Source organism: Trichomycterus rosablanca, chromosome 2, assembly GCF_030014385.1.
Source record: "Trichomycterus rosablanca isolate fTriRos1 chromosome 2, fTriRos1.hap1, whole genome shotgun sequence".
In the NCBI taxonomy this organism is placed as follows: domain Eukaryota; kingdom Metazoa; phylum Chordata; class Actinopteri; order Siluriformes; family Trichomycteridae; genus Trichomycterus; species Trichomycterus rosablanca.
In genome coordinates, this window is record NC_085989.1 from 5,870,666 (window position 1) to 5,886,293 (window position 15,628).

Genomic DNA, 15,628 nt, shown 5'->3' on the forward strand with positions numbered 1-15,628 from the left:
AGGAAGCGGTTCAAGTGCACGTGATAATTGACCACATAGCTGGACCTGCAGTGTTTAATCGCTCACAGCACTACGTTTCACCAGTGATCGTCAGGCCTCCGATGAGATTGTAGTATTCTGGGTTTCAGACTAATGACTAAAAAACACTAGATTAGAGTTTGTGGACACATTTTCAAGGTGAACCACACCTTTCCTGCTCCAGTATGAACGAAATGAAAAGAAACTCCGGTGGCCTGCACAGAGCCCTGACCTCAACACAATTAAACACCTTTGTGATTAACTGGACTGGCAATTACAAGCCAAACCTAACCTCAAACACGCTCTTTTGTTGTAAGGTTCCCCACAGAAACACTCCAATTTTATATTAATAGCCATTGGTTTTGACATGGGATGCCTGATAAGCTCATGGCCTGGTGTCCACACTCGGCCATAGTGGATACACACAACCTGGCTGTTATTAATGTCATTACAAGTAGAGCATGTATAACATTCAATGTCAAACTACAGTTAATGTTAACAGTATAAACATTTGTCAATTTGACGTTTTGTGGTCAACTTGGGATTCAAGAGATTTCTGCAACTGTTTATTTTCTTTGACTGAATAACTGGAACACATACTAGTTTGTCCATTAATATTTGCTGGGCCAAAAACAAGACACACCAGCTTAGTTTATGACTGTCTACAGCTGATCACGTCCCATATAAAAAAGGGCTTGTTTAACTGCACCCAATAAAGGACATTGAACAGTGGTCTCGAGTCAAGGTTGGCGAGAAAATCCAAGGAGTCACCTTGACCTTGACCATGAATAAAACCAAGAAAACACTAAAATCTTCTCTGCTGTTTCTCTAACATTACATGCTGGATTCGGTGAAGCTTCAGTGCTACTTTAGAAAGATCAAGTGGAAAGACATTCATGAGTCTTAAGTGCATTTTCTCTACCTTCAGACATCCGAATAACACAAGTTATGCACTTCCTGTACACTTCTGGCAGATAAATAGGAAGAGTTTGTATTGCTGGAAGGAAAACACACAAATGAAGGTTAGAAACAGATTCATACATAAACACAAAGGTACAAAAAGCCTAATTTCATGCATCATTGCTTTCCAAGAGACACTATATGGCCAGAACTGGTTAATTATCCTATTTGGAAACCATGGTCATTAATAAGGAGTTCGACCTCCTCCTTACAACCATCACTTTTTTGGACAGCCAAAAAATATTGTTTATGTATATATGTACATACACTATCTAACAGAAAAGATCCCCCCAACCACTGCCACAAATTTGGATGCCTATAATTTTTATATAATTAATTTTAAACACTTGTTAGTAAGGGAGTGGGCTAAAACACCTTTGCTGAATACTTACTCCGCATACTTTTTTGCCATATAGTGCAAAGTAATAGATCCATAGCGCTAATTGTTGCAGCAAGGGGGCGCTGTTGTGGCTGGATGCATTCTTTGAGTGTGTTTTTCTAGTCTGTCATGGCAGAGCAGAGAGCTAGCCTAAACATATAACTAAACATATTAATGACACCACATGAGCTCTATGTTCATTCTAGCTGCACTATAGCCAAAAGTATGTAGATACCCCGTAGGCTGTTGTAGCCTAGTTGTTAAGGTACTGAACTAGTAATCAAAAAGTTCCCAGTTCAAGACCCACCACTGCCAGGTTGCCACTGTTGGGCCCTTGAGCAAGGCCGTTAACCCTCAATTGCTTAAACTGTATACTGTCATGACAGCCACTGCTATCAGGTGTATAAAATAAACACTATCCTTCGAACATCATGTTTCAGCATGACTGTGTCCCTGTGCACCAAGCAACGTACACAGACATGATTTGACTAGTTTGGTGTGTAGGAATTCAAGAGTCATGACTTTATTTAGGTTGTTATAGTCAAAAGACATGGGGAGGACTCCATAAATAAAATGGTCAGATATTTACAGACTTCTGGCCATATAGTGTAAAACAGACTGGTTGCTGGTGCAATCAAACCTTAAACATTATTTACATTCTAAATATACGGTGCAATTTTAGGGCCTCTTAGTGGCCAGGGGTTGTCTGTTTATTTTTAAACAAAACGTCTCGCCTTAAATGATAGTATTTAAGCAAATTAAAGCAGCACAAAATGTAATTTTCCATACAGAGCTGTAACCATAAGATGCTATGTACAACGTACGCCAGAGTGAAAGACAGCATCAGAGAGCAAAAAGCCACTGAATCAAACTCTGAGCCTGTCATGCAGGTTAACTACTGTACACAGAAGACCTGAGAAGCTACGCCTCTGTGTTACAGAAGGGGCGTCCGTTTCCACATGAATTCATTAGCGCACACACACACACTGTAGTGCACTGCAGGCTGTGCGTGGTGGAGTTTTAGTCCTGACGCCGAGAAGAGCTCATTTTTTGGCCGCAAAGTGCAAGCCGACTTGTGTAGGCCATTTCAAGTCATTTGTAGTCCTAAATAAAATAAAAAAAGGAATGAATGCACTGCCGAGGAAAGGGAAGCACTGATGGTCCACCTGTAATGTTCACAGTAAAGCAAGCCAAGTTCTTGATATGAGCATCTCCCTTCCTACGGATCCTCACTCGAGGAGGAAGCATGTTCCGGAGAGGACGGGCTGGCTGATTTTTTATCAGTTGAGCTGCCTTTTTTATCCACACTGTTCTTTTCTGAAGAGCTCTGTCCATCCTGGCCTTCAGAGTTCTCCAGCATTTCCTGAATGAGAGGAGGCATACAGCCCGGGATCTCCATCTTTAAAGAGATGACTCGCTCAGCACCTACAAACCAAGAGAGAAGCAGAGTGAAAGGTTCAATTTACCATCTACAGTCCATAACATTAGTAAAAGATTCTGAAAACCTGGTGAAATCTCGGTGTGTAAAGGACAGGGCTGAAAAGCAATACTTATTGCCCATAACCCTTGATCCCTCACATGGCATCGCATTAAAAGCCAACGTGCTTCTGTGATAAATGTTACAACATTGCAAGTTAAAGCTCTGACATGGCAAATGGAAGCCATACATCAACGACATTTAGAAACCAGAGGTCTAGACCAGTCTCTCATTGTAAATGTGTGGTGTACTATGAAGCTCAATATACGACAACAGAGACCCCAGCTGTTTTGTGCTCATTTAATCTAAAGAGCGTTTGGAAGGTCAGGCACTAATGTTGGACCACCAAACCATATCTATACGGACATTGACTTGTGCAGAAAGTGCAATCATGCAATTGCCACAAAATTGTAGACATTTAATTGATTTGAATGAAAATAAAATGATTTTATATACGTTATCAAGGAGTGGCAGAAACACCAAAGCTTATTCATAACGAGTATAGTGTAGCTATATTTATTCAGACATTATTCACACATTCTGGTCCTGATCTAGGTTGCTCTGTGTGCTGTTACCTTTAGCACTGATACTCCGAAGGTCTGTGATCTTCATGAGGGTTTTGGGGAACATGTGGGGTTTGCTGGGCCTGCGCTTTCTCACATAGATCTTCAGTGCTTCCAGCAAAGGCTCTTGGAGCTGGTCTACCTTGGACGGCTCTTCCAGGTCCTGACGGTCTGTTTGAGAGTCCATAAAAAGAGCAAGAGCTTAGTTAGTACCTCTTATACAGTGCAGTCTGTATGTAGCTAAATGATCATTTTGCTTTGTATTCTAGCAGATTGGAGTTGACATGAAATAGTTTGAGTATAAAAATAGAGCCGTGCTGCTGTGTCTGATCCACTCATACCAGCACAACACACACTAACACACCACCACCATGTCAGTGTCACTGCAGTGCTGAGAATCATCCACCACCTAAATAATACCTGCTCTGTGGTGGTCCTGTGGGGGTCCTGACCATTAATGAACAGGGTAAAAGCAGGCCAAAAAAGTACGTAGAGAAACAGATGGACTACAGTCAGTAATTGTAAAACTACAAAGTGCTTCTGTATGGTAAGTGGAGCTGATAAAATGGACAGTGAGTGTAGAAACCAGGAGACGGTTTTAATGTTATGTAATATGTATATATGACAAATAAAGGCAGACTTCTTCTTCTTCTATTTTGATCCAAAACTTGGGACACTGCAAGACTTATTTTGTCAGCTGCAGGACAGTAAGTCACATTTTATGTTCCACTGACTCACGACCAAAGAGAATCTTTCACTGTGAGTGATTTTGTCTGAGCCTGACTATTGCACCGTGTAACATCATCTTTAGGCAAACACAGACCCAGTCACCACTAGATGGCAACAACCCCTCACACATCAGCTCCCACTCTGCACTACATGAGGCGTCAGAAGTGCAAACGGTGTGCAACTTCTCCCAGATTATGTAAGAGTGTGTAACAGTGGGTGCGATGTTAAACTGTCACACCTCAGAGCCAAATATATCAAGCTCACAGAAGCAGGGTTTGTTCTGACACAACTGTGGGAATGAAAGTGTGCTGGCACAAAAATATCTTGAGGGCTGTGATTTGCTGTGCAGGATTGATGGAAATGGTTTATGCAGACTGGCAGTAATGGGGCAGTGACAGTAACCAGGTTAAGCTCCACAAATACCACAGACACATATGCAGCAGGTGAACACTCCTGCGAACTACTGAGTTTCAGCCACTCTCTATGTGCATAAACTTGGAAATGCTTTTGACCTTGTTTCAATGGTTTGGAGTAGGCTGTGACCCACACAGACCTCTGACCTCAAGTCCTTTAAACATGTTTGGAACGAATGTAAGATTACACATGTTCCTGACCTTAAATTAGCTTTTGATTGAACAAAAACCCAAACAGTGTACAACATTTAGAGCAGAGGTGGTTGTAGCCATGGGGTGGGGGGGACTGTTGATGCTTGTGGGGCTAAAACAAAATATCTAACAAGCTCATGGTCAGGTAACTTACATACAGTTATAGAGCATAGCTGGTACACATGTGCTGGTGGTCATTAATTCATTAACATTAGAGGAAAGCACTGTCCATTATTCTACTCACTAGTAAAAGAGCAGCATTAGCCAAACAAGAACCCTAGAAAAGTTCACACTGTTCTACTACAGTAGCTATTTAGAGATATAATCAAATTTGTCACATGTATCATTTGGTTTTAACTGACCACACCTGTTCCTAAGTGTCCACTAAATGTTGTTTTTCCTGCCATTCCCTCCTACAGACTGGGTTTGTGAAGTCTTTTTTGACAAACATGGACACAAAGGCTAACCTTTGACAGAACCATCATACCACCCTACAGAACCATTAAATCACAACCAGCCTCTTTATAGCCTCGTGATTAGGATCTTATAAATTAAAGCTTTAATGTTTTTATATCTTGTGTGATTTCTGTTTCAAACACACCACCAAAGACTGAAACGACCCACGAACGGCTGCTTTTATTGTGCACGAAGGAAACTCGCCACAGCTGATTACAGGTGGAGCTAATTACCTGTTGTGCCATGTGCAAGCTGATTGGGGCAACATCCAATTACCAAATCTGCACATTTTTCTTGTCATTGTTTTAAAAGCCTTACAATTTTATGTACACTTGAATAAAATCCGAATGCATCCGGACTGAAAACAGATTTTGGTGAAACAGCTACTGTTGGGGTCTTAAAAAAAGATCCCAATCTTTCACGGGGTACCATATTATGGCTGTAACCCTTCTTGAGCTAAAATGTGGTCCAAGTCCAGAAGGCCTGCTCTCGTGAAGCATTTACACATCACCGACTACAGACAGAGAGGAAACGAAAAAATGCCTTTTCATTACTAACAAACCCACAGTTCGTTCATTTATTTACATGCACATATCTTAAATTAAAATCCTTTTCTGGATGAGTGGAGTGTCCATGGTTTGGAATAGGGTGTTTAACAAGCGGGCACTTGGGTGGCATGGCTGTAAATAACGCTAGCCCAGCGGTACAATCAGCCACTCAGGTGTCTACATACAGATGTGATTGTCTATGTCTGGAAAAGCGGGGGAGGGATTTGGATTTGTTTGTGTCCTATCTGGGGTGTGTTAACGCATTGCAAACACTGATTTCTGCAAAGCCAAACCCACCCACCTAACCAAGATACATGGTGATAAAACATAAAAAATAAACAAAATAATGTTTGGGGGGACAGATGGCCGAGGCCCTGCCATGAACTGGCCATATATATAATTGGTACAAGACTTCGGGTCTGTCTGAAAACCTAGTGAGCTCTCTACATAGACTGTCCGAATTTTTAGATACAGTATTTGAAATGTTACATACTGAGGTGCCTTATTTCGAGGCGATAAACTAACTGAATATCGAGGGAGCATCCGATGCTTCCTACATGCACGCAGAGTACATGTGTATGTCAGCGTGTTAAGTCTACCTCCAGAGATGAGGCAGATGGCCGAGAGCAGGCCCGTCTCTGTGTCGTCCATCTCGATGGGCAGAAGCTGGTTGGCGAAGGTGAACACCATTTCTGTGAGCGGGCCAAATCCGGCATTATGCATCTGTGTCCTGTTTAGTGTCAGTCCGTCTGAGAAGGTCATAGTGTCCTGGTCCGGTGTGTAACGTGTGCAGATACGCAGGATCTAAACGCACATATAAATCATATACAGTAAGATTTCCCCCCAATAGAGATTATATATTATAGAGGATATTGTTAATAACAATAATAGGCATAATTTTCATGTTTTACCACTGCTTTATCCTGGCCAGGGTTGTGGTGTGTCCAGCTTCCCTGCAATGCAATAACACACTCCGGATAGGATGCCAATTCAATAATAATAATAATAATAATACAGAAAACAAAAAGAACTGGGACACTCGGTTGGTGCAGTAGTGTATACACCAGCCCAACACTGCTGAGATCTGGGTTTGAATCTCAGTGGTGCAATTGGCCAGCCAAGCACTTGCATGGGCATGATTGGCCGAAGCCCAGCCCTATCCCTTGTGCATAACTTCCATGTGCTCAGTGTTTCTGAGGAAATCAGACCCACCGTGACCCTGTCCAGGATAAAGCAGTGAAAAATTTAAATACTTTCATTTTGGGTGATTTATTGCATTTCCAGTGCACATATCAACATCAAATCTACACACACAATGTCCTTGTGCCTTTAAATAAAAAAGTATATTTTACCCATAAACCAATATATTTTTAGGACACTTTCATTTAAAAAAAATAAAAAAAGGAAAAAAATATTATATTAACATGCACAGTATATCAACTGAATAAATTTCCACCAATACACTCCAAAATCTAAGCTGACGTTTACTAAGAAGTAAAGGCTGTTCCATCCAGGTCAGGTGTCCACATACATAAATATACATTTTCTATGGACAAATTGTTTACTCCTGGTGTTGTTCATTAAAACAATATATAGGAAACGTTCGGCTACTTTCTGTGAACTGTAGGATTCTGTTTATGGGTGAGTTTTCTTGTATAAAGTGCGATATGTGTGCATGAACAGCAAGTGTTTGTGTGTGTGTGTGTGTATCTGGATGAATGTGAAGGACTGCGATGAGAGGCAGTCAGTGCGGCTGCTATATGAACCCTTTGAAGCACATGCTGACAGTGATTGGCACCATTGTCAGGTAGATAAAACAGAATAAAACATGGCTACTGGCTGGGCTCTCACACACACATACACCAACAAACACACACCGGCGCACACACACACTGGCACACACACACCAAACATTCTTGAACATGTTGTTCAAGCTCTATTTTTAAGCCAATTTCCACTGCTCAATGCCAATAATTCATCACAGTCTTCACCGATTACAAGATAAAACAAGGATGTGTGTGTGTGAGAGTGTGTGTGTGTGTGAGGGAGGGGGGTTGCATGGGGATGTTTTGCGCCTGTTTACGCTCAATTTTTGAAATTAATTATTAAAAAATAAATAATTTATCTACACGCTCGGGTGGCGCATTGTTACATTATGCTAGCCCACTCTCACTGATGCTGGGATCCAGAGGTCAAGTCTCCAGTGGTGCTATCGGCCGGTTGGGCGTCTACATAAAGATACAAGTAGCTACATCTGGGGGAAGCGGGGTGGCCGAAGCTGAACAATAATTAAGGTTGACCATCCAGCAGAGGCATCCCTGCATAGCCACCCACTCGGTCAATAGTACAGCTGAGATTTGAACTCAGATCTCAGTGGCAGGTTAGCGCATTGAACCTCTGCACCGTGGTATACAGCAACGTTGAGTTCTCAGCATGTGCTGACGTTCTGTTGGGGTGAGGATTGATTTATTATTATTATTATTACTTTTAAAGCAACACAGCGTGGCTTTGACAGGCCCTTGGTGTAACACCCTGTTTAGCTACAGGGTGTGTTCCTGCCTCCAGGCCAGTGTTTCCGGGTGGCCACGACCCTGACCAGGATAAATCGGATAAAAAAAGAAACTTCAGAAGTGAAAAAACGAGCTGGGAGACAAAAAGGGGACGAGGTTAAGGCGTGTGATTCGAGCTCGTCTCCTTCCTCTCTTCATCTCTGCTCCCTCAGGGTGAAGTGCTAATCTAATCAGCATTGCTTCCTCACTCTCATTCTCTATATCTCTCCCTCCAGCTCCGCAATGAGCATGCTCAGCTGCTCCCTCCATCACCTTATCACCCTGCACGGTCTGCTCCGTATCATGCTCATTACCACGGCAACCTGAGCTCAGCAACACACACACACACACAGCCGAGGGCGTCACACTCACAATGGCGTGTATTTACAACAGAGTCAGAAAACTAACAGCCGTGTAAACAGATCAGTTCGCTACAAAAGCCACTTCGCTACAGTGAAAACAGTTGTCTTATGTACCTGTTCAGTGGGACGTCCAGAATTTTATGGAAATCATACTTGAAAAACTGAATTTTCACATCAATAAGGAATCAGAACTACAACCACACTGTCTGGCTGCAAATAATGTTGTGATAAAAATTAATTGCCCCCTTTGTGAATGCCTCTGTTTATGCATATTTGTCACACTTAACGATCTAAGCTCATTAAAACAAAACATGAGACACTTGGTCCATTACGGTAGTCCAGCATTGCTGAGATTAGGGTTCGAATTCTAGCTGAAAGGATCATATGGATGTCAGTCTATTTCAAGACCATTTGTTTTTTAAATGGGATGTCTGACTAGCTCATGGTCAGGTGTCCATATACTTTTGACCATATAGTGTAGATGTTGGATACGTTTGTGTTATAATTAGGACCCTATTAAATTCACGGAAAGATGTGCTTAATTTCACAGACCCTGTGGACATCTTGGACATTTTGACTAACTGATTGCTAACTGAATTGCCGTAGGATTGCTAGGACGCATCATAGTGCAAATTAACCAGTAAATGTGAGCCACTTGAATGCTACGCAATTGAAAAACATGAATTCGCTAAACACAAACCTGAAATTTTGAATTTTACAGCAAATTGCATATTTTCACGGTCCGTGACGCAATTTTCACAGCCGTGAATTAGATTTAATTAACTATGTGTTGATAGTGGTTACATGCGTATGTACACACTCACCAGTATGTCGAGACAGGCAGCCTTGAGCAGAGTGATCTGGTCGGCGATGGTGAGTCCGGTGAAGCCTGGCACTCGTTTGGCAAACTCCACGATTTTAATAATGCACTTGGTGGCCAGCTCGCTAAACTTATCCCACAGTCCCAGATCCAGACGCACACGGTGGTCCGAACTGGAGTTCTACAGCCGAAAAAACAGAGGAACACACAGTACCAAAAAGTACCATCGGTCTGTGAAGGTCAATATGGACGAGTATCTTAATTATTAAAACACATTTACTGCAAACAGGTGTGAAAACATTTAAGAAATTAAATAACTAAGAATTAATGGTTTACAACTTTATTGCAACACTTTGGGAAGACCATTTCCTGTTCCAACATGACAAAGTCACAGAGCCCTGACCTCTACCCCACTGAGCACATGTGGCATGAATTAGAATGAAGAAAGATTACCTCTATTACCTTTAGAGCAACCTAAAAGCAACCTCCAACCATCACCCAATTGGCCTTCTTACAAGCTCACAGGTGTGGGGTTTCACCATGACACCCATCCCAGTACACCATTTGCTCCTCAATTTAAACATTATCAATTTTTACCTCGTCTTCCTGTCTACCCTGTCACAACTGTCACCAGTCTGGAAGAGTAAGGGCTAACTCGCGTCCTGCTTCCTTACGGATAATGTTTTTGAGCAGATCAACATATTTGGATGAGACCCTAACTGCCAACATCCGATCACAAAAGCTTACAGATGCCAACAATTGGCTGGTGTTAGATGGCTGTTGAAAAGACTGGAATGTCTCTCACCCAGAAAGCAGGGCCAATCTAGTTTCAAATTGTGGATGGCTTGTGGCATCATTTAGCCTTAACTTTGTGACCTCTGGGTAGGTGCATTTTTTTCACTTCAGGACCAACTACTGGTCTGTTTTATAAGAGGGACGAACACCAGACTGCACTGTCCTGAAACCCCTTACAAACAAGTGCATGGAGATACCAATGCTAGATCCCATGTCTCCAGGATCCTGGATCTGTGAACAAATGTGATACTCTAATTATTGCCATTTAATTTTTTCTCTTTGGGACTGTTGCTGCATGATACACCAGCCTTAGGTCCAGATAATGGAAGGAAGGAAAGGAAACATCAAGACCAACAGTGGTAAAAAGTAAAATAAAGATAGACAGTAAAAGGGCATGGCTACATTATCCATGTGCACAGAAAAGGCTTGGCAATGTGGTGGTCCGTTCCACCCACATCCACTCATTAAGGCAGCGGGTCTAGCAGCTGAATCCAATTTGTTTGTTTTCCAACAGTTTACATTAAATCGTCCATCTGTTCCGGCTCAGTGATCTCAAGCACCAGCCAGACAGACCGGGTCCTTACAGCAAGGACTCACAGAGAAACAACCAAAAAAAAAGAGAGCGAGTTGTTTTTATAGTCCCCACAACCTGGAGTCAGACTGTTCTCTCTGTGCTAATGATGCAAAAGCCAAAACCATCGATGATTATTAAACCTCGCGTCCACAGTGTCCACAGTCCTGATACAGAGAGCAAACTGTGAGCCACAGCATTACCAAACTGTTTTATATAAACTGCTCTGTCCAGTTATAATCCATTCCTGGAAGAGAACGTGGTTTCAGATGCCAAACTGTCCTGAAAGTTGCTGTGAAGTGAATTATCATCATACTCATCTATTATACTGATTGATTGGCCAAAATATGTGGTGCAGCTGTCTAACACAACAGGACACAACTGTCACTCGCACGTTCAAATCAAGCATCCACACAAACACAACTGACCATGTTTAAGGGGAGGATGGTGGAATGGGGTCTGTTCCTGCTCCCACTCTGGGATGTGATCTCCTTGTGGCTCTTTGTATGTAATGCCCAACACTGACAGGTGATAAGAAGCGGCTGGAGACCCACCTCAGTAACTGACCTCGCAAACACTTTTTTGACTAAATGGGCCCAAATTCCACCAGACTTATTCTGAAATGTTGTGGCAAACTTTTCCAGGAGACTGAAAGCTGGGGGACCACTCCATATTAATAGCCACAGTTTTGCGATGGGTAAGAATTGTTAATACTTAAGGCAAAACGGTCTCAGTCATTACAAGTCAGACTTAAGGGCATCAGGCAAAGTGGTCTTGGACATTACGACTCAGACTAGAAGACATTAGGAAATAATTTAATCAAGAAAAGCCTCAGACAAACAAGGCAACAGGTGACATGATCTTGGACACAGGAATCAGGCAAAGCTGTTCTTGACATTATGAGCCCAGACAAAAAGGTATTAGATAAAGCAGTCTTGGGTATTACTAAAAAAAAAAGAGATCAGGTCAAGTGTTAGACATTCTGACCTCACACAGACGTTACGCAAAGCATTCTGTGACCCTGAACCTCAAGCTAAAGGATTCTGGCAAACTGGACTCTTTACTTTCCACCTCAGACAAAAATGCATCAGGTGACACAAACTCGGACGTGATGTCACAAACCGGTGTCAGATGAAATCACATCAAGTTATTAGGCAAATGGACTGCACTGGAAAGACATCAGGTAAAGCAGATACTCGCTCAGCCTCGGCTCTAACAGTAAGCGATATTGTTTTAGTTATACTGTTTAAATAGTAGAAGCATTGTTAAATTGCTATACTTCAAAATGAAAATGCTTAACAGCATTGTACAGATGTATTGTTTACTGCTACACTGCTACACTGCTATTGATTTATTGTTTACACTGTATTTTAACCAGTTGGCTAGTAAAACGAGAAGGCACTGACAAGTAGACGCTTGGTAAATGGCTAGAATGTTTGTCTGGGTGGTACAGAGTCAATAAATAATGGACGCAGTGAGGAGTATTCACATTACTGTTCAAAATTTAAAGTAGTCTGTTGGCATTTTGTCAGAGGTCAGAACCGTTTTGCCTGATGTTTAGATGTATGAGTCCTTAAAATAAAAATTTTTCCCTAAAAAATGGTCAAGGGACCATTAGTCCATTAGGGCTTAGTCAAAAGAAACATGCTGTTTAGTCTGAGAACTAAGGCTTGAGTTAAAGGATGTTTGAAAATGACTTGACTTGACTCAGACACACTGGCCTATAAATTAAGACACTCCACCTGGACTTTTCTGGTTTAGTAAGGTCAGTTGAACCCTGTTACTAGGAAGCTAAATGGAAACACATCACTTGAATAAGATTTCTTGGGGTCTGTCCAAAAACCTAGTGAACTCTCTACATAGACGCACATCATCCTACTCTCGCTCCAGAGAAGAAGACTGTTTTAGATACATTCTTAGATACATTAAAATGCTGCCTCCTTAGGTGGCTTATTTCAAAGCTATAAACCGACAGGTTATAATTAATTAATTACACCTGTTAGCAATTATTGTGGTGAATCACATTAATTAAAAAATTAAGCGTAACATAGATTTGACGATACCAATGGGCACCATCTCCAGAATACTGAATATAGCACACATCAAAACTTATTCAAAGCCTAGTCAGGAACCCTTGTTTATTCCTCCATTGTGACAGAGCGTTTATCATCTTATCCTATAGTGTACGACCTTGCTTTGTTTATCTGGCTTACTTTTCTTGGGATTACACTTTGGACTTAAATCAGTTACCTGCCACATGTGTTATGACCCCAGACTGACTTTTGATTACTGTTTCCAGATTTGTGTTTGAATTTGCCTCCTAAGTAAGTTTCTGCAAATGAAACCAGTGCCTCTGACTTAGCCCATAATGCTACAATATTATATAAACCTGCTGCAGTCACATTTGCTCATAAATTATGCTAAACCATTCCATCAGATAGCAAAAATTAGAATGTGGTATCTATGAGTTTAAGGGACTGGACTACTGATCAGAAGGTCACTGGTTCCACCAAATTTCCACTGTTGGGCAACTTAACCCCAATTGTTTGGAATGTATTCAGTCACAACTGTAAGTGGCTTTGGAGAAAAGCGTCTTCTTAATGCCACAAATGTAAATGTAAGCCACCCTGAAGTCTTGAATCTAGCTTCTGCTGTTTGTATTGCTTTATGAAAAAGCACCATTCTTCATCATGAAAGGGGGAATGTGGCTCCTAGTGAACGTTAAGCTCAGTTGATGGGTCAATAGGTGCCACAGTCAGGATCTATTGCCCGGCTGAAAAGGCAGATGCGTAAATATGATCTCTGGTTAAGTGAGAAGCATGGTAGGGATGTGTTTAAATCATTCTCAACAAGCTGAAGCAAACCCTGCGCTGTGAACACACGGTGCCTGAGCTCGGCCAGGAAGCACAAAGGGCCCAAGCTGGGACTCTGATATTAAAGCCACTCGTCTTTTTCCTCCCCGAGGCCAGCTGTGATAGAGAGAGGGATAAGATGAAGAGAGGTATGGACAAATGGAGTAGCCTAAACTGTTTGATTTTCCTTTCGCAATCTCGGTCAATTACGGCACGGCTATAATCTGATATAAAGAAGCAAGGATGTGGCCAGGGAATTCAAATTTTATTTGCAGGCGTTTATCCAAAAAAATTACACACTCATGACATTAGAAAGCAAGGAGCCAGTGTTAGAAGGAATGCTGCCATCACAGATATTACGACGGGAGGACGGGTCTGAAATAACGGAGCGGTTATGTATATTCAGCAGATGAGCAATTTGAGGGTGACCTCCTCCACTTCTGCGCCTTTATTTTGCCTTTAAAGCTGCCAGGGCTGTTTCTCATCACTACTCACTGTCAATAAAGGGTTATTCACTGTAGGACTAAGCCCCTCTCCCTTACCCGCATGCGAACTCCCGAATCACAGAAGAGCCGAATTAGAATATTTCCCTGCATAATAGAAGCTTTAACCTAATCTGAGGCGCCTCTTCGACTCCCAATAAAGAGCTACCAAAAGCGCACGAGGAACCACTCACCAACGATAATGAGGACTTTCCACCAGGCCTGGAGGGTGGATAATTAGCTCGTATCCAGATTAGTGTGTCTATGAGGGCTTCACACTGCTACTATGGCAAACAAACAGCTCTATTACCCTCTTTGCATGAGATCTGGGTGTGGATCGTGGCTTGTGAGAGGACGTTTTAATCCATGTCAGAAGAAGAAAGATTACAGAAACAATACGGAGCATCATGGTGCCGTCAAGTCTGTGGGAAGATCATGACGAAAACCATTTGTCTGACCAGTCCACATTCTTTCATTACTCTGACGTCCAGTTCCAATGCCTGTATGCATACCTATCTATCTATCTATCTATCTATCTATCTATCTATCTATCTATCTATCTATCTATCTATCTTGTGTATACAATTACTGACTGTAGAGCCTATTTGTTGGCCTGTCAATATGAATCTTATGAATGAACAATGCATGTTAGTGTTTTAACATTTACATTTTCAACATTTATCCAAAGCAACTTACAGTATATAGTCTAAGCATTTGAGGGTTAAGGGCCTTGCTCAAGGGCCCAACAGTGACAACTTGGCAGTGGTGGGGTTTGAACCAGCAATCTTCTGATTACTAGTCCAGTACCTTAACCACTAGGCTACAACTGCCCTAAACATGCCCTTAACAGTGCACAATTTTATGTCCACTGTTAAAACATGATGCTGTTGTCTTTACATTTTTGGTTGGAGTGTATTTTCCTCCCAGTATTGATACTAAGGTGTTTAAAAATCCCAACAACACTGCTGCACCTGCTACTCAAAACCAGAACAACACATACTACTGTCTGTTAGCTGGCACACGTCTCTCTGTTTAGTGTAGAAGCACTTTGAACTTCTACAATTACTGACTGTAGTCCATCTGTTTCTCTACATATCTTTTTAGCCTGCTTTCAGGCAATGACATGGTGGTGGTGTGTTAGTGTGTGTTGTGCTGGTATGAGTGGACCAGATACAGCAGCGCTGCTGGAGTTTTTAAATACCGTGTCCACTCACTGTCCACTCTATTAGACACTCCATCATAGTTAGTCCAGCTTGTAGATGTAAAGTCAGAGACGGTCGCTCATCTATTGCTGCTGTTTGAGTTGGTCATCTTCTAGACCTTCATCAGCGGTCACAGGACACTGCCCACAGGGCACTGTTGGCTGGATGTTTTTGGTTGGTGTACTTTTCTCAGTCCAGCAGTGACTGAGGTGTTTAAAAACTCCAGCAGTGCTGCTGTGTCTTATCCACTCATACCAGCA

The 15,628-nt window shown here is 42.0% G+C and overlaps 1 protein-coding gene across 2 annotated transcripts in view; it reads right to left on the bottom strand.

Annotated features, from left to right (window-relative positions):
* Positions 1-1,747: 1,747 nt before the first annotated feature.
* Positions 1,748-15,628, bottom strand: part of LOC134304265 (retinoic acid receptor beta-like) — a 61,876-nt gene continuing 47,995 nt past the window's right edge. The window contains exons 5-8 of one of the 2 annotated variants that reach the window (XM_062989873.1): positions 9,471-9,647; positions 6,335-6,401; positions 3,410-3,568; positions 1,748-2,782 (exon numbers count right to left, since the gene is read on the bottom strand). In XM_062989873.1, coding sequence (XP_062845943.1) covers positions 2,577-2,782; positions 3,410-3,568; positions 6,335-6,401; positions 9,471-9,647 — 609 coding nt within the window. In that variant the 3' untranslated portion in view covers positions 1,748-2,576. Of the gene's footprint in view, positions 2,783-3,409; positions 3,569-6,334; positions 6,540-9,470; positions 9,648-15,628 lie in introns of both variants that reach the window. The other variant, XM_062989863.1, reaches the window with a different exon arrangement.